Source organism: Diabrotica undecimpunctata, chromosome 3, assembly GCF_040954645.1.
Source record: "Diabrotica undecimpunctata isolate CICGRU chromosome 3, icDiaUnde3, whole genome shotgun sequence".
Lineage (NCBI taxonomy): Eukaryota > Metazoa > Arthropoda > Insecta > Coleoptera > Chrysomelidae > Diabrotica > Diabrotica undecimpunctata.
The window spans coordinates 45,531,775-45,555,481 of NC_092805.1; the positions used below are offsets into that span (position 1 = coordinate 45,531,775).

General features: G+C 34.2%; 1 protein-coding gene across 11 annotated transcripts in view; it reads left to right on the forward strand.

Annotated features, from left to right (window-relative positions):
* The window catches only part of snu (ABC-type transporter snustorr), a 415,588-nt gene that overhangs the window by 382,997 nt on the left and 8,884 nt on the right, over positions 1-23,707 (forward strand). For all 11 annotated transcript variants that reach the window (XM_072525834.1, XM_072525836.1, XM_072525838.1 and 8 more), the window contains 4 exons: positions 10,629-10,916; positions 15,410-15,682; positions 17,990-18,251; positions 22,095-22,281. In XM_072525834.1, the coding sequence (XP_072381935.1) occupies positions 10,629-10,916; positions 15,410-15,682; positions 17,990-18,251; positions 22,095-22,281 (1,010 nt within the window). The remainder of the gene's footprint in view (positions 1-10,628; positions 10,917-15,409; positions 15,683-17,989; positions 18,252-22,094; positions 22,282-23,707) is intronic.

Consider the following 23,707-nt stretch of genomic DNA (forward strand, 5'->3'; position numbering starts at 1 on the left):
TTAGCAATAAAAAACGCTAAAACTGCCAGGAATTTATTTTTTACAAACAAGACACCTTTATAGCCTCTTGAATAAATGAATGTTGTTTACCACATTCCCTGTGCTGAATGTAATTCTTGTAATATAGGTCAGACTGGACGGTCACTTAGGGGTAGATTAACCTCTCACCGTAGTGACACTAACTTATCTAAGCACACTTGTGCTCTAGCACAACATGCTAAACATAACTTCAATTATAAAGAATTTAAAATTCTTTGCAATGAAAGAAATTTCACAAAAAGACAACTTTTGGAAATGTGTTACATACTTAACTATCTGAATGTTCTTAATGGTATGTTAAGGTATTTAAAATTACCGCTCTGTTACTTGGAGCTTTATCAAATGCCACTCTTGTTTTCGGCTGTACTTGTATTTACATGTTAACACATGCTTTTAAACAATATGCCCGTTGGAATGCTTCTTCCTATTTAACCTTTGAAGGGTTCGCTTTGGTGCCTCGTTGGTTATGTTACATGGTCATTTACTTATTTGCAAAAATTTTATTGAATAATGCTAAAGCTAAATATAAAGCATAGTAATGTCTATTATTAAATAATATCAGTGCTATTTTGGAATTCTGTTTGTCCTCCATATTGCAAAGTTTTTCTGTTACTTACACTTAAGTTTTTATAACACTGGCAGAACAGCTTGTAGGATGTACATTACCGAAACTGTATTTGAGTCTTTTTCTTTTTGTTTGTCTGAAGTTTTCTCAGATTTATTAGTTCTTTTTCCTCTTGGTGCGACTTATACTGACATTGTAATTTTTCTTTTACTTCGTCGGGCACGTTTTTAAATGATTGCATTGATCTTTCTTTGGAAAAAAGAAAGCAATATTGAATTGTATATTAAATATGTGGGCGTAGGCTTCATAATTTTCAGCAGGCTGGCCCAAATCATCTTGCTTCTTTTTATAGTGTCTGTGAATTTCTGCAATGGATAAACCGCGATCTATAAACTCTCTTGATGTGTTAGCCCTTTGATAATGGCGTTATATACAATATAGAATTTATATGTGATTTTACAGACACCATCATTTCAGGGTTCATCCTTGCCTGTTGACCATGTTTTACATGTTTATGTTGCGGTACAATTCCAGACCCAGAAACTTTTGATTGTATAATTGTTCTCTCCTTAATGCTAAAAGTGTCAGGTATGTTTTGCATACAAGCATTCGCTTTCCATTGTGAAGCACTTAGAAAGCACAGTTCTGTCTTCTAGGTGTTTGGATAGTTGTTATGCGACAATAAGTCGACTGAAGTCGTTCAGTACAAGAAGACAAATAATCGTGTTGTCTCTTCAGTGATCCTAGTTTCCAATACTGCTAGAAAAATTTAGCTCTATGGTCTTCTCTTAACTTCTCTGAGTGTAATGATTAAAGCAAGTAGGTCCCATTGTTTTTTTATTCACAACTTCTCCAGTTCTTGAAACATAACTCTTTTCTGGATTCTTAAGGAGTTTAGCTTTATTTTTTCTCCATTCTTCAAGATTTCTTACTCTTTTCTTAACTTTTTTGATGAGCGTACAAGCTTACTGTATTATTCAGAGAACTTATTTTATTTTCAGAAGATGAACTTCTGGGTCTCTTTTTTACTTTTTTGATAGCAATCGAATTTGTTTCACTTTCCGACGATATTTTATTTTCTGATGGTACGTAGTTGTCACTATGTTCTTCAAATAAGCTGTTCTCGTTATCTTAGGAATGATGCTCATCATAAACTGATCGAGATATTTTTCTAAAAGTGATCTTGGTTGATGACTGGGTGTCAACAGAATATGATGTACTGTGTTGTGTTTTATAATGGTTTAAAATACGTAGATTATCTAAAAGTAATTCATAATCAATAACAGTAATTTTGATTAAAAACCTACCTGGTATAAGTTCACAAAGCTTATGTAGGAACACACTATTGGCGTCTAAACTCCAGAAATTCGGATTTAAATTTACTGCAGCAATTTTGCTAAAATGCCCGCATCATTGAGTGTTTTTGAAATATTATTGTCTTACAATACTGATTATTCCTCTAAAGTACTGTTCTCTTCTCGTAAATTGTAAGTGGCTAAATAAAGTATCAGCTCAGTCCTTTTCATTGTTCAAGATTAGACACGCGTTTTATTACTTCACTATACAAACTTATTATATTGTCAAGTATTGTCAACTAAACATTCTCACCGAAGAAGTTTTGCAGCCAATAAAAGACGCAAAGAACAACAAGGCACCCGGCGAAGACCTAATAACAGCCGAAGATTTTAAACACCTAAGTGATAATGCTGTCAGGAAATTAACATCCCTCTACAACATTAAATAAAATAAGTGTGAAGAATACCTGAGTCGTTCTCAATATGGCTTTAGAAAGGGTAGAGGCACTAGAGAAGCAATTATGGGATTGACACTGATGGTAGAAAGGTATCTTGAGGTTTAAAAACGGCTGTATGTGTGCTTTGTCGATTATAGAAAGGCCGTTGACTGCATCAAACACGGAAAATTGATCAAGGTGCTAGAAGAAGTAGGGTTGGACGGACACGACATAGCCATCATAAGTAATACATACTGGAACCACACAGGATGCGTTCGAACAGAAAACGGAAACACAAAGTACATCAACATAGAACGAGGAGTGCGTCAAGGGTGCATTTTATCCCCCCTATTATTTAATGTATTTGCCGAACATATAATTAGAGCTTCTCTTAAAGATCGCCCTGAAGGTTCCAGAGCCAATGGAATCATCATTAACAATATAAGATATGCCCATGACACCGCAGTATTAGCAGAAACAGAAGACCAACTAAAAACATTGATGAAAATATTATCAGAAGAAAGTCACAAGCTGGACTTGGACATTAACTTTTCCAAAACCAAAATTCTGGTATTCTACAAAAACCTCCATGAACAAGTTACACCTAACATACAAATAAATGATATTACCCTTCAGAGTTCCCAAAGCTTTATATACCTGGGCAGAGAACTAAATAGTCAACTAGACCACTCAAAAAAAAATTAGAAGACGCATTGAAATAGCAAGATCTGGTTTTATGAATATGCGTAAAATGCTCTGTAACCCTAAGCCATCAGTCTCAATAAGATTGAGAACACTAAAGTGTTATGTGTGGTCTCTATTACATCCACATTTGAAATGTGGTTGTACCGCCGAATGCTAAGAATAAGCTGGACCAGCAGAACTACGACTAAAGAAGTACTGAGAGCAATGAACACACGCCCTCATCTGGTCAATACTATCAAAATTAGAAAGACGTCATATCTAGGACACATAATGCGCCATAGGGAATTTGAGCAGCTCCAGGTAATATTAGAAGGCAAGATTGAAGGTAAAATGGGCATAGGACGAAAGAAAAAATCTTGGCTACGAAACATCAGAGATTGGAACCACACAAAAGGAAATGAATTAATTCATCAAGCCCAGAACAGAGAGAAATTTGCCATATTGATCGCCAACCTCAACAGAGAAGGCACTTAGGAGGAGGATATTGTCAATATTATTTGAGTTTACAATGACACAAATACTGGTTACGTGACTTTAAACCTACTATTAAAAAACCATTACGACGTAAATGTATACTTACAGCTTTAATCATTCAGCAAGTCGCCAGAGATATAAAATTTTCTAGGCGAACAATCACACAACTGTCCGTTACGCTGATGTTTCTTTGAGATTACACCAAAACTTTATTTTATTTTGTCACAATCTACACTTATATCGTTGAAGAAATATAAACGAAGTGTTCCTTTCAACAGTTTATGAACAACTGACATTTTGCGGTGATTTCGTTCCAACAATATGGCCGAAAGTACATAAGTTTGACGAAGCAACTGCTTTTCAGCGGCCAATAAATGTACTACCTTTATGGTATTGTTTCATCGAAAAGAATGGCACATTCTGACTTTTTTGACACATTTAACTCAAAACTGTAAAAATTTTACGTCATTCTTGCTCCGATTATATATATGTATATATATATATATATATATATATATATATATATATATATATATATAGGCATATACCTATATGTATATAACACACACATACACACACACACACATTTTACTATTGAGACAGATTTAGTTTTGTTTTTGTCGTGTTCGTATATATATATATATATATATATATATATATATATATATATATATATATATATATATATATATATATATATATATTCGTGTTGTCAGTGGAAAAAAAATTATACATTTGATATTTCAGACCTTTTCACAGATATATCTTTGTTTGTGAAGCAAAACAAAAGTACCACATTGTTGCATTTTCTATTTTCTCTTCTCCTTTCAACCATTGATTTATTTTCCGATATTCCATTATGAATCTAATATGTACACTCTGATTTAACATTTTTATGTTAAAAACAAAACCTTCCTCTTGTTTTATGGCAAAGTGGTCTCCGCTTAATTTAATTAAGTTAAGTATCTCTTGAGCAGCAACGCCAGTTTGATTGGTTATAAATCTCTTGGGCAAAATATTTAGACTTTAATTTAAAAGGGAGAATTCCTTTGATCTTTGAGAGGAGTGCTTAACTATAAATTAAATTGTATAAGCATATAAAATTCAAACAAAACTACTACATTATAGGGGATATGGGATAATTACGCTTTAAAACTGTATTGTTATGTAACGGCATAATATTTCAATCTTAATTACAATTTTCTAAAAAATTTAATTTTTAAAACTTAGAAACCAATTAGAAACGGTATTTTTTCTTTGAATATAATTATTGTTTTAGTATTTATATTTGTTGAATTTAAACATTACATTTTATTTACTTTTTTATTATGCCATAAAAAGTTCGCTGTTATGCTTTTCCAACTCGAGAAAAGCAATATTGGTTATAAAGTACATTTATAAATAAGTAGTTCGTTCTGCATGCTAAGATTTGATTTGCGACTCTGAGTTATATGCGTTTCTTCTAGACACGACCACCCCAGTTGATTTCAAATGAATACTGTTATTAAATAGTTTTTTTTTGAAGGCGAGCAAATATAGCAAAAACTGATGCTCTTCTCACTGCATTTTTTGGAGACTAAGAGAGTGCGTAACGCACTTTCCGCTAGCAACTTAAGACATACTCATCGGCCATTCTTTTTGCATCGGTAGCGAGTAGACACGGTATCCCGGTAGAGAATAGGCCTACTTCAGGAAAGCCACTCTGCCCACGCGAGCCATGCTTTGCTCTTAATTCCTTACTAAGAGAAATCATGTCCCATCCCTTTGTCCTTCCAAAATCTAGTTACCTATTTTCTATCCCTCCCTGGAGAAGGGTAGCAGCGATCATCAGAACCAGCTCAAGATGCAGAGGAAATGATCCTGGACCAGCTTGAAACTGGAAGTCTACGACCATGATTGGAGCAGTTTGAATGGTTGTGGTACGATGGGGAAGGCAACGGGAAAACCACCACATTATATTTCCCACAAATCTAAATGGTAGACGGAAACAAGAAAATGGCCCTCAGTCCAGGGAACCCCTTAAATGGGGAGAGGGTGTGAAGAATACCCCCGTCAACTATTATCGAGGTCCAAGGAAATGGACAAAAAATCCAAATATATGATAGGATAGCACGCATTGCCACCTGGAACTTACTTAGCTTATTTATGTCTGGGAAACTTGCAAACACTGAAGTCGAGATGAGAAGAATAAAAATAGACATCTTGAAGATAAGTAAAGTAAGACGAACTGATTTAGGAAAACAAAAAATAAATGATGGATACGTCTATTGGTCAGCAGGAGCCGACAAAATTGCGCAGTCTGTCATAGACTTCATCCCTCTAAATAATAGAGTAGCAATGTTGAAATTAAGAACACCCCACAGAAACCTAAATTTTATTCAGGTCTATGTTCTCACTAGTGACAAATTAGAGGAAGAAATTTAAAGCTTGTATAACAATATAGATCAAATAATGCGACTGACAAAGAAGGCAAGATAACGATAATTATGGGTGACTTTAACGCCAAAATTGGTCGTGGTGCCGAAGGAGACAACATAGGAGCATACGGTCTCGGTACCAGAAACAATAGGGAGGATAGACTGGTACAATTCTGCGTAGAAAACAACCTGTTAGTAGTTAACACCTTCTTCAAACAACATCCTAGAAGGCTATACACTTAGAAATCACCTGCAGACAGAAAAGATAAAATTGTTAGAAATCAAATAATTGACTTCATTTTGCTAGATAATAACTTCATGAAGTGCATAAAATCTACTAAAACATATCCTGGAGCTGACATTCATATCGATCACAATCCAGTTATCATGGATTTTTGACTAAAAAGGTTTCTTAAAGTTAAAAGGGAAAAAGTGAGAAAAAAAAACACTAGAGAACTTGGTATAGACAGACGTTGAAGTAACATGGATTGAAAGAGGTAAAAAAGAAATACCTTTTTTACCACTTTTAAAATGGACTCACACAAGCAACACATTCATGATTTTAACATGGATTGGATGGAAAAAAAATCCAATGCCTCACACTACGATAACTATCGAATATCAAGCATGATATCTCATGTCCTTGAAACTTTTTTTAGAATCATTCATTCACGAATTTACAAGAACTGTGAGTTTCAGATGAGTGACGCTCAACTCGTATTTCGAAATGGATTGGGAACACGAGAAGCTCTTTTTGCCTTAATTGTGTTAACACAACGATGTAGAGACATAAATGTAGATGTATATGTATGTTTTATCGATTATCGAAAAGCATTTGACTGCGCTAAGCATCAAAAGATGATCGAAATTCTAAAAACAACTGAAATTGACGAACAAGACTTGCGAATTATTTCAGAACTATATTGGCACCAAACGACAACCATTGAAATAGAGCACACAACATCCGAAGATATACGAATCCGACGAGGAGTGCGACAAGGTCGCGTTGTATCACTACTATTATTTAATATGTTTTCGGAATCTATATTCAGAAAAGCATTAGACAAGGTTGAAGGTGGAATCAAGATTAACGGAACCAGCATAGACAACATCAGGTACGCTGATGATGCCGTCCTAATACCAAGCAACGCACAAGAACTACCAAATATAATAAATGTGGTAATTCGTCATAGCGGAATGTTCGGTTTACATCTAAATGTTTCCAAAACTAAAATTCTAGTATTTTCAAAGATACCAACAAACGTACATTTGTACGCCAAGGGATAAATAATATAACAGGTAACTTTCATAAAATATTTGGGAGCAAATATCAATAGCCGGTGTAACTCAAAAAAAAAGAAATCCTGTCAAGAATCGAACAAGCGAGGAAAACACTCATGAACATAAAAACATTTTTTACAAGATCAGACCTTAGTATAGAGCTCAAAATTCGAATGATCAGAAGTTACGTTTTCTCTATTCTGCTGTATGGCTGTGAAAGTTGGACAATGGACCCTGAAACAGAAAAAAGAATAGATGCCTTTAAAATGTATATATACAGACGGATTTAAATTCCATGAATTTAAAAAGTTACCAATGGTGAGGTATTTCGGCGCATAAGTAAACAAAAAGAATTACTCAGCATAATCAAAGAGAGAAAAATACGAGGTAAATGATATGAATTACTTAAAATCGTATTGAAAGGTAAAGTGCAGGGCAAAAGATCAGTTGGAAGACGCCAGAACTCGCGGATGAAAGACCTGGAGATGGTTTGACCGCTGATTCACAGAAATCTTTCGTGCAGCATTTTTGAAACCTACAATTGCCATTTAGATCGCCAACCTTCGAAAGGAGACGCCGCCATGAGAAGAAGAAGATTATTTTTGCTTGAATCAATTTGTATCTAAAAGGGCCGACGACAGGCCCTTTCACAGCTGTAGTTTCCGTTTCATGAAATTTTTTTAACTAGTTTTAAAACGTATGAATAAATAAATAATTTCACTATTCTTCTTGCACACATTATATTTTCAAAAAATATGGAAGTAATTTTAACTCGTTCTGCGATAGAATAGTCTATTTCGAATGAATTTAAAAATACTAGTTATTTAATATCGCTATTAATCGTTATCATCAATCGAAACTACAGTTCTAAATAACTAAACTTTTTAAAAATTTCTTTCAATGTAGTTTTTGACAGGATCTAAAAAATTTGTCATTTAAATATTAGCAAAACACCGACGATACGTTTAGTTTTAAGAGGTGTAACACTTTAAATAAATTCATGCTTTTTAACCAAAACAGAGTTAATAGGAAAAATCATGGATACCTGAATGCTCCAGTGAAATACTTGTCCATATCGTTAAAAGATAAATAAATAAATCAATATTTTATTTCCTTTTACACACACACATAGTTTATATAGAATTGGTCAGTTAATTAAATAAAAGAAACAAATAAGCAAATACCCTAAAAAAACTAAAAACAAAAAGTGTAACATTTAAAATTGAAAAAATTCTTCAATTAAATAATAGAAATTGTGTGCAGTCAAAAATTCCTTTAAATTTTGTTTAAAGATTATTCTCTTACACAATTCTTTTACACAATTGTATATGCATTGGTAATCTACTAAAAAGTACTTACAGAGAAGTAAACGCTTCTTGTATTTAATGGTATATTTTAGTAAAAATTTTTCAAATTTATCCAAAAGGATTACAATTTTTCAAAACGTTTTCGGTCCAGTCGAAACATCATAAGTGAAAAATTTAAGGTTATTAAAAACTAGCTACGAAAATAGGTGTAAAACCTTTTGAATAAATGATAATCATGGTTAAGTATGATAAACTAATGACACGAGGTAATTGGATGGGATATCACCTAAAGGGAACATACATCTTCCCTGCTCGAAAGGAGGATGACTTTGTCGACCGGTTAGGGCCAGCCAACTTTAATGCCATATTCCTGATCAGGCAATGCTTTATCCATAAAATCTTTCAACTACATGTTGAAAAATTTAGTGAACAGCATACAGCACTAATAAACTCATCTTTTTATTTATATAGCTTTAGTTGTATTTTCTTCTACATTTTTTCTTTTATGTACAAATGTTAGTAAAATATATACTCTAGCATTAGACAAACACTTTCTACGTGGGATAAACTAATATTCCATCACTAACACTAACACTAACACTCCATCTTTTGCGCGGTCGTCCGATACTTCTGTCGATTGGCGACTTATCTTTTGCTATTTTGACGACACGGGTCCCTCCATTCTGCTTATGTGGTTATTCCATGTTTTTTTTTCTATTTTGTGTTCATTCATTTATACACTCTACGTTACATTTTCTTCTAATGTCTTCACTTCTCTTTCGATCTCGCAGCGTATTTCCTGTAATTCTTCTCAGTACTCTTATCTCTGCAGTTTTCAGTAGCCTTTGCGTTATGGCTGTGTCGGGTCTTGTTTCTGAGGCATATGTCATTATTGGTCTTACACTGGTTTTAATTCTTGACTTCATCTCAGTGTTAATGTGTCTGTTTCGCTATATAGTGTTATTAAGGCATCCTGTCAGTCTATTTGCTTTTTGTACTAGATCTCTCACTTCTTTGTCCAGAAATCCATAGCTAGACAGTGTAATTCCCAGGTATTTTATTTCCATTACATACTTGTTCAATACTGATGTCATCAATTTCTATTTTACATCGGGTTGGTTCTTTGCTGACTACTATTGTTTTAATTTTCTGAGATGAAATTTTTATATTAATGTTTTTTGCTCTTTTGTTAAATCTGTGGACCTGTTTTTGCAGGCTATCGTCATCTTGGTCTATCAATATTGCATCGTCTACGTAACACAGTATTTTCATTTCTTTGTTTCCTATAATGTATCCTCTTTCTTTGTTAACGCTTTTGATGATTTCATCAGACTGAAGAGCATGGTTTGTTCTCAAAATACAAACTAATGTTTGTATTTTTAGAACGATTTCAGAAGTGGAAATTGAAACGTCAATAAACGTACTTTAACCTTTAATTGTGGCTTATTTCCATTTAAATAGTAATTACTTTGAAGAGCATGGGGCTCAATAAATTTCCTTGTCCTATTCCGCTGCCTATTTCTATAGGTTCTGTAAGTTGTCTATTTATTTTAACTTCTATTTTGTTGTTTTTGTAGTTATTTCCGATAGTTTTTATAATATTTAGTGGAACTTCTTTATTATACAGAAGATGGATTACATTTTTTAGTCTTACTCTGTCAAACACTTTCTTTAGACCAATCAGACACGTAAATACTGGTCTATTATACTCTATTAATTTCTCAGTAATTTGCTTTATAACGAATATTGTATCTGTACACGATCTTCCACTACGCAAACCCTGTTATTCATCTGCTTAACTTATCCTCTGATTTATTAGCACTTGTAAAATTTCAGTTGTAAGTTTAAGCGTAGTATTTAAGAAGTTTATACCTCTGTAGTTTTCTGGCTGTTTTTTATCTCCTTTTTTTAATAGTAGAATTAGTTCGCTCGTTCTTCATTCTTCCGGTATTTTATTGTGTTCTATATTTTTTTTTAATTTTTTAGAAACATTAAAATTTTTCTGTTAAAGTTTTAATACAAAAAAAATTCAAATTGTTTGACCACGTAATATTAGCATATAAGCATTTCATGTAAATTTTTTATTTATAACTTCTTCCTGATTTTAGATTGGCCTTATGAGAAGCGGTAAGTTTCTGGCAGAAGAATCCCCGCAAGTTTTACTATCGATGTATCAATGTACCTCCTTAGAAGACGTATTTTTAAAACTATCTAGGAAGCAAGTTCAAGTAGGGGCGGCAGCTAATGACCAAAATATGGCTAACAATATAAGTTTAGCTACACTTAATTGGTCCAAGAAAGAGTCCATCTCCGTTACGGAGGAGAGTGGAGTGGTCGGCTTGAATTTCCACCAAAGCAAAGAAGTTCTTGTTCCTGATAGCAACGGACATTTAGATGTAAGTATTAAAATTATATATTTACTTTTTATTTATTTTTTCCTTCCAAAAAGTCGCATCACAAATCTTACCTATGATAAACCCCTTTAGGTGCAGTTATCTGGTGATTTAGAGGTAATGGATTTTGACAAGAGCTATAAGTCATGCCGATGCAGTACTCAAGCTTACCTGTTATTTACAAGGTCATAGCTCTTGTCAAAATCCATTACCTATACCGATTGAAGTTGATGTAGGTATACATTTGTATATGCGTTGTTTGTGTTTGTGTATTGTTAATCTACACTTAATAAGATAGCTGCCAACCTTGCCACGTGCGTAGTTAATCATCATCATCATAAGTGGCTCGACAATCCGTTGTGGATCTTCGCCTGCTCACAAAGAAGTCGCCAGTTCTGTCGATTCCTGGCAACTTCCTTCCATCTTCTAACCCCTAGAATCTGTAGGTCTTTTTCCACATCATCAATCCATCTCATTCGTGGTCGCCCTCTGCTTCTTGTGCCCGCTGGTTTTGAAAATGTTAATCTCTTGGTGTATTCGTGATCTGACATCCTAGCAATGTATCCAGGCCATCTAAGTCTCTGCACTTTAACGAATTTCACAATATCTGGATCGGTGTATAACTGATATAGTTCAAAGTTGTATCTTCGACGCCATAGCCCATTTTCATTTACGGCCCCAAAAATCTTTCTAAGAATTTTTCTCTCAAAAATACCAAGAAGTCTTTTATCATTTTAAGATAAGATCCACGTTTCAGCCCCATATATCAAAACTGGTCTTATTAAGGTCCTGTATATATTAAGATTTAGTGCACGTTTTATATTTTTATTTTTTAAATGTTTCTGGAGGCCGTGAACAGTTCTGTTTGCTATTGCTATGCGTCTTTTTATTTCGTCGCTTGTCGTGTTTGTTGCGTTTACTAGCGATCCAAGAAATATAAATTCTTTGACTTGCTCAAAGGTATGGTTGTTAATTTGAATTCTTTGCTGGATATTTCGAGGGTTTTCAGAAACCAACATATATTTGGTTTTTTCCTCGTTTACCACAAGTCCTAATTCACTTGCTGCGTCCGCAAGCCTTGTAAAATACTGCACCATGTCTCTCATACTTTGGCCCACTATAACTATATCGTCAGCGAATGCGAGAATTTGCGTCGATCTATTAAAAATAGTTCCATTCATTCTAATATTTAATTGTATGATTGCCCTTTCCAAGGCAATATTAAAGAGCAGACATGCCAACGCGTCCCCTGTCTTAGACCATTATTAATGTCAAAGAACGCAGAGTTTTCTCCTTCAATTCTAACGCATGAGCTTACGTTTTTCATTGTTAGTTGGGTCAACTTAACTAACTTAGGTGAGATCCCAAAGTCTATCATTGCATTATATAATGCAGTTCTTTTCACACTGTCATAGGCTGCTTTGAAGTCAATGAAGAGATGGTGTGTTTCTATGTTATATTCTAGTGACTTTTCTAGAATCTGCCTATGTGCTTGATTTTGATGTGTAGTTGACTTTCCAGCAGTAAATCCGCATTGATATTGACCAACAATATCCTTTGTAAAGTGTTTAAGTCTTTCAAATAATACATTGCCGAAGATTTTATACGCAAATGCTAACAGAGTAATGCCTCTATAGTTCTTATACTCCAGTTGATCACCCTTTTTATGCAATGGACATATTATTCCCTTCAGCCACTCTTCTGGTACCCATTCATTCTGCCATATAAGTACTATTAGTTTATGGATTGCTGCAAAAAGTTGATCACCACCCTTTTTATACATTTCCGAACAGATTTCATCGATTCCTGGGGCTTTATTGTCTTTGAGTTTTAGGATCGCATTTGACACTTGTTCTCTTGTTGGGTCTTCACTGTGTAGTTGACGTTCTACATTTTGTTCATTTTCTATGTTGTACGGGCGTAGTTAATACGCTTGTTTATTTGGTTATACCATATTTACACCTATTCAATTCTCCAATATATAAATAGGACGTTTTCTATTAGCTATTGCGGCGCGACGTATCAAAGATGAGAACCAACTTCCCACTCAGTCTGTCAATGCGTGGAATTTTACTCAGTATGGAGCTCCCCTCACAGTTTCAGACCGAGATGGTAGAGTAATCATGCTTCTTAACTATTTAGATTATCTAGAATAATACAAAAAACATTGAAAAGTTATATTATTTCTGTTAACAAGTTATTATCTTAAAGTACACAAATTTAAAAAAATGCCCGATGTTGACAAAAAAAAATTTGCTATGATTTTACCATGGCATGATTATTGATGCATCTGTCCGAACACACACCCAATGGAAAGATGCATCAATAAAAATGAAAGAAACAGACATGAAAAAGAGAAAAGTCAAGAAAGCAGCCCTCATCGTAGTTAACAAAAAACATGTGTAGCAAACTCATCAGCAGAACTTAGCAGGCTTTGGTGGCCAATGCTAAAAAAGAAGTTAACAACAAGATTATATCAACAATAGCAAAGTAACAGGAGGTCGTAAAACATCACCTAAAATCTTATACACAATACATATGCAACACACAATACGCAAAATAAAAATCTACGTTTGCACAATTTAAGTTACACACTCATAATTACGATACAGTTTACACAAACATATAACACAAAAAACAGATAAAAGAGTCCTATTTGATAGACAAAACATAAACACATAAAATTTTATATTCCTACGGTAAAAACACCACCCTCACTTTTTTTCAGCCATCTATATGCTGCTGTCTACAAGACGATGCCAAGTATGTTAATTTTGATTTGACATAACCTAATAACAAATAACATTGGTTATACGTTTTTCCAAAAAAGTTGAAATGAAAAATTCGTAATTGACTACATACTAGTTGAAAGTAATGATAAAATAAGGACCCGAAATAGGTAGCGACCATTACATGGTAGTAACAAAGATACAAGAAAAAAAAATAAGAAAATGACTAAGACAGAAAAGGACAACCCAATTATAAAAAAGACGATAAAAACGTATAATCTAAGAAATAAAGAAATAGCAAAAATATTTAAGAAAAAAGTAAACGAAAAACTTAGAACAATAAAAGAATCAGACGACAATAATGATATAAACAACCTATGGAACAACTACAAGGACCTGCTACTGGATGCAGCTAAGGAAGTATGCGAAACAAGTAAAAAATACTAAACAAAGAAACAGACAGCATGGTGGTCCGAAGAAATAAAAAAGAAAGTAAAAGTGAAAAAAATTGCATCAAAACAATATCTGAAAGACAAAACAAATAAAAAGTACAATAAATATTAAAATAAAAGAAGAAATGTTCAAAACCAATAATGATCGCTTAATCTCATATAAATATAAGATTTAAATTAGATAAGTCACAAGAAAGTAGTTTCAGATCCTTGCTTGAAAAAAGTTATCAAAATAAAATTTATGGTCTTGTGGATTTGAAATAATGGTAGTAAAGCCAAGCACCACAGGAGCTTCATTAGAGATGACGTCTAACTTTGAATTTTTGCCTTTATATACATTATTTATTTGAAAGGAATAGTATCATTCAGACCAACAATTAGCCTATTTTTGAACCCAAACCTAACAGGTTTTTCTCTAGTAGACTGTTTTAGATAATGGTGGCCATAATATCCGACCATTTGCTTAACAACACTAACTTTTTTTGTCTTCTTCTTCTTGATGTGCCTATTCGTTACAAATGTTATCGATCATCATGGCAATTTTTATTTTATCTGCAGCAGCGCGGAAAAGCTGCACAGAATGAACCAGATTCTGAGGTTCTTTAACCAAGATGTTCTTCTTCCTCCCGGATCTCGTTTTTCAAATATTTTGTAACAACTTCTAACAACTTGTAGATCTTCTAAGATGTCCGCAAATACTAAGGTGTCATCTGCATATCTGATGTTGATTAGCCAGAAACATTTAGTAGAATACCTTTTTTAGTTTCGTGCAAAGCTTACTTTCAGAGTACAGATTAAAGATTAGAGGAGACAAAATACAGATTTCCCTCACTCCACGCATGATTTTCACATAGTCAATGTGTTCACCTTCAACTCTGAGATTTGCTATCTGATTCCAGTAAAGATTTCTAATTATTTTCAGATCTTGGTTGTTAATTCCTGCTTCTTTTAGTTTTTGCATCATCTTGACCTGCTGTACTCGATCAAACGCTTTCTCGTAATCAACCAGACATGCATATACATCGCAGTTGACGTCTCTGCATCTCTGGCATAAGACGGACTAAGAACTAAACAAATAAATGTCGGTTTAACTACTTTGATACTCACCGTGTAAACTAAAATAAATATGGTGATTCTGTGAGGGCGCAGGCACCAGATCTCCAATTGAAGATCATGATACTTAAAATGGTTATGGGTTAAATGTGGTATCATGACACATGGGTTATCGTTAGATACAAAATATACCTGCACATTAAAATATTTTAGCCAACTAAAGTATCTTTTCTATTAAATAAAAACGTTTATATTTTTTTAGATCGGAAAACCACCTTCTTCGGCAACTCATGGTATCAAAGAAGCATGTGACGACTGTAGTAACTGTTCAGATTTCACAACGACGGGAAAACTTCGAGCCCTCCTACAAAAGAATTTCCTCAGAATGTGGAGGAATGTCGGGGTGATGTTATTCATCTTCGCTCTACCTGTGATGCAAGTTATCCTCTTCTGTTTGGCCATCGGGGGAGATCCCAAAGGACTTAAACTAGCCATAGTAAATCACGAAAAGAACTTTACGAATTTGACTTATCAGGTAAAAATTTTTTTACAACAAATATTTATTACTAGACTTATGTTCACAACCTCTTCTTCTTATGCCCTGCTTGACTATTGTGCGTGGACTATCAAATTGGATATACTAATTTTATTGACGACAGCTCGGAAAGAGATGCAGAGGATCTGTTAAACAGTTCTCTCAGGTTTTAAATTCATGGCGTTCGTCTTCCACCTGGTGCGCTTCTTTTACCTATCTTGCCTTCTATTATTCTTCTTCTTCTTTAGTGCCTTATCCGGTCCGGATGTTGGCGATTATCAAGGCTATCATGGTTTTGTTGACTGCTCTGCGAAACAGCTCCGCTGAGGTCATCCCAAACCATTGTCGGAGATTTTTCAACCACGAGATACGACGGCGTCCCGGTCCTCTTCTGGCAAATACTTTACCCTGCATAACAAGTTGAAGAATTCGATATTTTTCTTCGTTCCGCATCACGTGGCCGAGGTACTCAAGCTTCCGTTGTTTAATTAAATTAAGCACTTTTTTTTCTTTTGTCATGCGCTGTAGGACCTCAACGTTGGTGACATGGTCCACATAAGATATTTTTAGTATCCTTCTGTATATCCACATCTCGAAGGCTTCGATTCGTTTTTCAGTGGCTTGCGTCAGTGTCCAGGCTTCAACTCCATATAGTAACACTGGAAGAACGTAGCACCTCACTATCCGCATCTTGGTTCCCAAACTGAGATCACTGCAGCACAGCAAGGATCTCAACTTAATAAATGTAGACCGTGCCATTTCAATTCTGGATCTAATCTCTCTTCTATTATTAAATGAAGTATATTATATATCTCTGGGTGACGCATAATATATTCCAGTTGGCGATTTTTGACTGTTCTGACCACTTCTGTAATTTTTTTTATCCGTTGCAAATCAATCTCGTTACAAACTCTATCTACCCAGCTTATTCGCAGAATTCTCCTATACACCCAGATTTCAAAGGCTTTAAGTTTTCTTAAAAGCGTTTCTGTTAAAGTCCAGGCTTCGGCAGCATATTATAATTACTGTTGATAGCTCAAATAATGAGTAATACGACTGTTAGGTCGACCAATTTTGTTGAAGATCGTGCACAATGAACAATTCGACTTTATGTAACAATAAAACACTGAAAACTTCGTTTTCAAAACTTCCACAAAATTTATTTTAAACTCTTATCACTACAGCTGTTTCGGCTGATTGCCTTTCTCAAGTGTGCACGTCTTACACTCCCCCTAAGGGGAAATTTACTTATTTCAGATACCTACGGTATCAAAAGGATTGAGCTCTGGTGGGACTTTTTCCGTGTTGTCGAGCCCTAGGTGACTTGGTATGATGGAGTATCTCCCAAAAATTTTCGTACACATCTAGACTTTGCGAGTAGTACAGCTTTCTGCATGACCTTATAAAGATGTTTATTTAGACTCTGTTTAGCTGTTTTATGTTCCCTAAGAGGGTTTTTGGAAGAACACCAGTAGTAGATAGAATAATAGGTACTGTCTAGGTACTTTCCATTCTCCATTATATCCTGATTTGTATTTCTAGATTTTTGTACTTGGCGATCTTTTAGTTGTATTTAACGTGCAAATTATTGATGTTAGGTATTGCCACATCAATAAGTGTTGTTTTCCTAGTAAGTTTATTAACTAGTATAAGATCCGGTCTATTATGTGCCACAGATTAGTCTGTGAGCACAGTGCGGTCCCAATATAGCATGTAGTTGTCATTTTCAAGTATTCTGTCAGGAATGTATTGATAGTAAGGAAGATGGTCAGTTTGGAGAAGTCCCAGTTTGTCAGCTAGTTATTGGTGGATAATCTTTAAAACTGAGTCATGGTGTTCTTTATAATTAGTACCGACAAATGCCTGGCAGCCACCGGTAAGATGTTGGGTGGTTTCTTGGACTTGGCATCCATATCGGCATTTGTCATTTGGAGCTTAAGGATCTTTAACAATATATTTCAGGAAATTTTTAGTTGGAACAACTTGATACTGAATGGCAAGTAGGAAACCCTCAGTCTCGGGAAACATCTTTTCTGATGTCAACCAATACTTCAACGCTGTATTATCGACATATTCTTGGCTGATCTCATTGAAATGTCGCCCATCCAGAGGTTTACTCATCCAGGTGCGCATTTTTTCTTGCTTAGTCAGGTGGTTTATGCGTATTTCTTGTTCCCTCAGCGGCGTTGTATCATCTACTACCCAAATTGCTCGATATAAAGTAGATGTCTCAGCCTGCACCTGAAAATAAGTTCTTAAATTAGTAATAGTTTTTCCAGTTGATCCACATTATTATTATTATTTTAGGAATGCGAGTATGAAAAAGGCTGTAAATTCGGCAACTTAAGTTGTCGATATGTAGACACAATAAATACAACGACGATCATCAAACAATATTATGCGACGCCGGAAGAAGCCAAGGAGGCGGTTAGAACAGGTAACGCGTGGGGTGCCTTGTACTTTACCGAGAATTTTACCGATGCCCTGGTAGCTAGGATGGCATTAGGGAAAGACGCAGACGAAGAAACGTTAGATCAAAGCGAAGTGAGAGTATGGCTGGATATGTCAAGTAAGTAGATCTAGTTAATATATTATTTTTATATTATTATCTCTTCTCATATATTTATTCCCAAATCCTATTATATATTCTTATATCTTATTATATATTCTCCTAAATACTCAATATGACAAAATGTGAGTATATCAGTTCGACAACTAATACTATACAAATAGGTCTTCTACTCCTATGTTCTAGTTCTTTAAATATTTAGTCAAACATTTTCTTCAAAAAATAAATAATGCGAAATCATTTATATATAACAGCTCTTCAGGCCTGAAGGCCCATGGCTTCTATTTTCACTCATCTCTGTTTTTCGTCTTTTCCTTCCAGTCCGGTATTCTTAGTTGTCTCACATCGGTTTAAAATTCTTCTAACCAGTTCTTTTTGGACTTACTCGTCTGAACTTTCCACTCGCTCCTTATTTTGTTAATACTTTTTTTGCATATCTGTTTGTGGACATCCTGTAAACATGTTCTATCCAACGTGCTCTTTATGCTTTTACTTTTTGTATGATGTTTGGTTGTATGTAAAGCTCCATTACTTCCTTATTTGTTTTTCTTCTCGGCATACACCTTCATTGTCCTTTGTCCCTTCATATATTTTTGTAATATCTTTCTTTCTCATCGTTCCAATTTCTGTGTATTTTTCTGGCTTAGCACCCAAGTTTCTCTGCCATACATAACCGAAGGTTGCAAAATCGTTTTGTAAATCCTGTTTTGCGTATTCCTGTATATTAACTTAGATTTGATCATTGTTTAGTGCTCCTACAGCTTTACTTCCTTTAGTAATTCTTTTTGTATTTCAGTATCTTCTTCGGCTCTGTTTGTAATCGTCACTCCAAGGTATTCGAATTGATCCATTTTTTTTTTTTCACAACAATATTCTTTACTTCCGCTACTTATTCCTAGGTTATCTTTGAGATCTATTTTCTTTGCTCTCATTTAAAGTATTTTCTTCTATTTTCATTTATACATAGCCCGAACTTTTTCAATATTTTTTTCCATTTCTTTGAATATTCTTATGAGTTCTGATTTTGATCTCGTAATCAATGTAATATCGTCTGCAAAAGCGATAACTTGTTGTCTCTTGTAGTATATTTAGGGATGATTTGATACTAGTAAATACTCATGTGGTATCGATACCTTCATTCGATATTGAGTACTCGGTATCGAATGAAACCGTATTCGATAAAGAGTACTAGTATCGAATGAAAATACTAGTATCGAAACACTATACAAAATAGTTTGTATATTGTTTTGTTAATTTAAATTATTATATAAAATTATTTTTCTTCGTTTTATCCTTTATGTACTTTTACTATGATCATTATGTAGAATTAAAATAAAGTTGATTCTTATGGACTGCCAGAGTGATGACGTAGATTTTATTGACATCTGTCAGTTTCACTTTCCAAACAAACCATGTTTAGTGTGGATAATTTGTATTTTTCGTTGTTTTTTCATTTTTTTTACACAATCTTTCCGCTTTTTGCAATATCTAAGTATTCTAATAGCTACTACAACAATTTTACAAGGTTGTATAAATAATAAAGCATGTTGTTTTATAAAAATAGCAATAAAATGCATGTATCAATAAAGTAAGGTTAGAATTTCTTTAATTTAAACTTTTAAACTATATTTCATATAAATAGAAAACTAAATTATGTTGGTATTATCGTAAAAAACACTATACTTAGAAGAAAAAGCATGGCATTTCAACTTTTGTTTGGAAAGTAATAATAACAATATGGCCGCCGTGACGTCACACTCCGGCTGTCCATCCCACAAATTTCATGGTTTATTTTCCGTCACCTGTCACTATCATATCACTCTGCCCTGTTACCTGTACTTGTGAGTACTGTTACGTCATACAAGTGGTATTTTGTGGATATATTACGTCACGTCACATATGAGTAATGAATACTTATAAGTATCGATACCAGAACCCGGTATCGAATGAGGTATCGATGCCTTGATTTGATACTGACCTAAGTACTTGGTATCGAATGCCGAGTGGTATCGATTCATCCCTAAGTATATTATACCATCTGTCTCTACACCACTTTGTCGTAGGACAAGAACGGTTGACTACATAGATGGTTCCATCGCCCAAATTTGTCTGTCACTGCAACACGCGACTGTGGGGATGACCAGCAATTATCGCCCTTATTGTTACTATTAACTTTTACGGAAGATGAGCCTAATTTGAGATTAAAAAGTTTAAAACGAAAAATTTACGTTTTGTTTTTGTAAATTGATGGCAGATTAATCAGATTTTTAACAGTACCTAAGACATTCAGACTTATAAATTCTTAATAATCTGTTTTACATGGCAAATAAAATTTATTTTCGAAATGAATGCATTTGATAGTGTTATAATTAAATTAATAAATGTCAGTTTACTCTCAAAGTAGATATTTCTGGTCAACAAAATCTATAAATCCGTGTTTATTTACGTAGTCAGAGCACAAATTAATATCCAAAAACATTTGATGATAAATAAAACTATTCAATACTGAAGTATTTACTTCATAAACATACATAGGTAAAACTAAATAGTATACAATACTAGGAAACTTTAGAAACATTCCCTACCGAACAATTTTATTTAATTTTCTAATTTTTGACCTAGTTGAATCCAACACGGATAAGTTTTTCGCTTCAAATTTTCAGCTTCCTTGGATTTTAAATTTCTATAATTTATTCTAATTATTGTTCTAAGTTTACAAAAGTTTTTAATAAGCACACACGGCAACACTCTTTCTTTTTTTAAAATCCTTTCCGAGATTGTTTTAAAGTCTATTAAACATTCAGACTTTCCTTTAATAAAAACCCCGTACTCAGCAATCTATTTGGTATCAACTTCTGGTATTTCTGTTGTCTTAAGTTTTGTTTCTTGCAGAGCGAAAAAGTTCAGTTCGTATTGATTGAAGATGCTGATAAAGTTTTTCACTCCTCCCTCTTCGTAAATACTTCAACACTCCACGTTGCTATTTTTAGTTGGTTTTCCCTTAATTTATATCCTTTTTTATTTGCTCGTCTTTATCATAATCTTTTTTGTTTACATTTACCCCTCTGGTTTCCATAGTTGTGTCCTTATTCTTGGACTTTTCCGTCTTTATTTGTTCACACTGCGGTGCTTCTTTTAGTTTTTGGGTAATTTCTGTTAGATGCATTGCCTGTGTCTTTCAAAACTCCCTTAGCTTTATTCAAATTTAATGCCTTTTTATCAATTTTCAGTTTCATATACCCTATTTGTGTCTTCCTTCACTTTTATCTTTATTCCCTTGCTACTTTTCTAATTGCAGCATGTATTTCTTTTTATATACGCTCTGTTCTACTATATTTTTGAGCTTACTTGTATTTTACACCACAGTCAGGTTGTTCGTCATCTTTTTCATTTTAGCGAGGAACATTTTGTCACCTATTTTGCCACTTTCTTTCAACTTATTGTTGCTGTGAAGATTTGTTTGCATAAATTGATCCAATTTATTTTTAGTATCTCCCCCATTATTAGTTTTCAAATCTGAGTATTCAATAACGATATTTCTCTTTCTTTTGTCTTTCTCCAGCTGTTCGATTCTCCTATTTGCCTCATTAAGTCTCTTCTCTAGTTCTAAATTTTTCTAAAATCACTTGGTTTTTACTTCCTTCTTTGTTTACCTTTTTTCAGTTCTCCTCACCACTACTGTCATATCCGAACTCCACCTGTCTTCTTAAATCCTTCCCCACTGCGTATTTTGTACCTTTAAATTTTAGTAATAAATAAAAATCTTTATAAATATACAAAAACCTGAATAATAGACCTGTTATTTTTGTTGACGAAATGTTTATACCCATTTTTATTTTTTAGATCAACAAATCGGTATTATACTTCAACGAGATCTTCAGCTGGCCTTCCAAAATTTTACGAAAGATATATTCAGAGATTGTGAGTACAATGAAGAGTTAGCCGAGATACCTATATCTTTTAAGGAACCTATCTATGGTTCTAACCAACCGTCCTTTACAGACTTCGTAGCACCGGGTGTAATATTAACGTAAGTAGCTTTATAATTGACTCCATAATAAACCCATCTGTGAGGGATGAAGTTTTACATGTATAAATTATAGCGGAGGATAATGAGAGGTAAAACACATTCAATCCAAAGACTTAACTTTCGAGAGACCGACAAAAACATGCTGTTGCTTTTGTTTAACCTTTTTTTATATTCAGTTTATCAAAAGTTTGTTTCGAAAGTAAAGTAAATTATGATTACTTGGAAAGATTTAGTTTTTAAATAAGCACTAATAAGGGCCTTACTTGAAATATGACTTTTACGTGTGTTGTTTTTAAAGTTGGATTTTTAGCGTTTTTCATATTATTAGTATGGATTTTTTTGCTTTTTTTCCTCTTCTTCAGTTATATCACACAAATCTTTCACCAGTTCAAGATCAACAGTTGTATCAATAACACGGAAGGATTAATGGTGAAAACATTTTTTTACCTCTCATAACAGATTTGCAAGTACCACAATTATGGTAGTATAACTCTTCACCTTGGATAGGAATCACGTGTGGCGATTTTGCCCGCTTGAAATAATATCTTATTAATGACTTAAATTTAAAGTGCTAGTGACAAGTAAGCTTAAGATAATCTATTGTTTATTATTTTCAATTAAAAATCAACGATTGGTCGTCGAATAGTCGCATATTTTGGAATAATTTTGACATAGTCATCAGGAATTTGGATAACTTCTTGTTTCTTAAACTCTTTTTCACAGAATCCAAATAAACGGTCTAGTGTTATGAAACAATCGTGTCCTAAGGGAAATATTAATCTACTTTTTCAATTTTTTTGGGTCCTGTAGTAGCCAAATTAGCAATCTGGTTGTATTTTTGATCACAGACTTTTCCTGTTCTTTTGCTTTTAATAGAGAGAGAAAAGCTTTAGCATAATACCTTGAGTAGCTTGTGTAAAGAAGGGACGCTGAGTAGAGGCCCTTCAATGCTTTGTGCAACATAGACTAGGTGAAGAAGTTCTCGACCCCGACACGGTGCGTACCAATGGCTGATAGGGAACGTTCCTGTAAATAGGCAGGACAGGTATGAATAAGGCTTCGCCAAATAAATACCCGCGGATCAACACAGGTCAGCAGCTGTATCATTAGTGGCCCGTGGCTGAGGAATACAATTCCTGACAGGTGCGGTACCACAAAGTTGCAGGCGAAAATCAAATACTGATTTAACCGGCTGTGATACTGCGAACACTCACCAACCCGTCCGGCAAGCGTGGTGTTTTAATGCCAATATACCCCTCAAAACACAACATGCTGAACGTGAAACAAAATGGGACGATACCCCAGGTGGGTAGAGCTAGCAGCTCAGAATCCCACACCGGAAAACCGGTCAGCCTTACGGATTCTGGGGGAGGCACAAGCTCAACAAAACGCGCCAAAATAGATACGAAAAAACAAAAACAGTTAC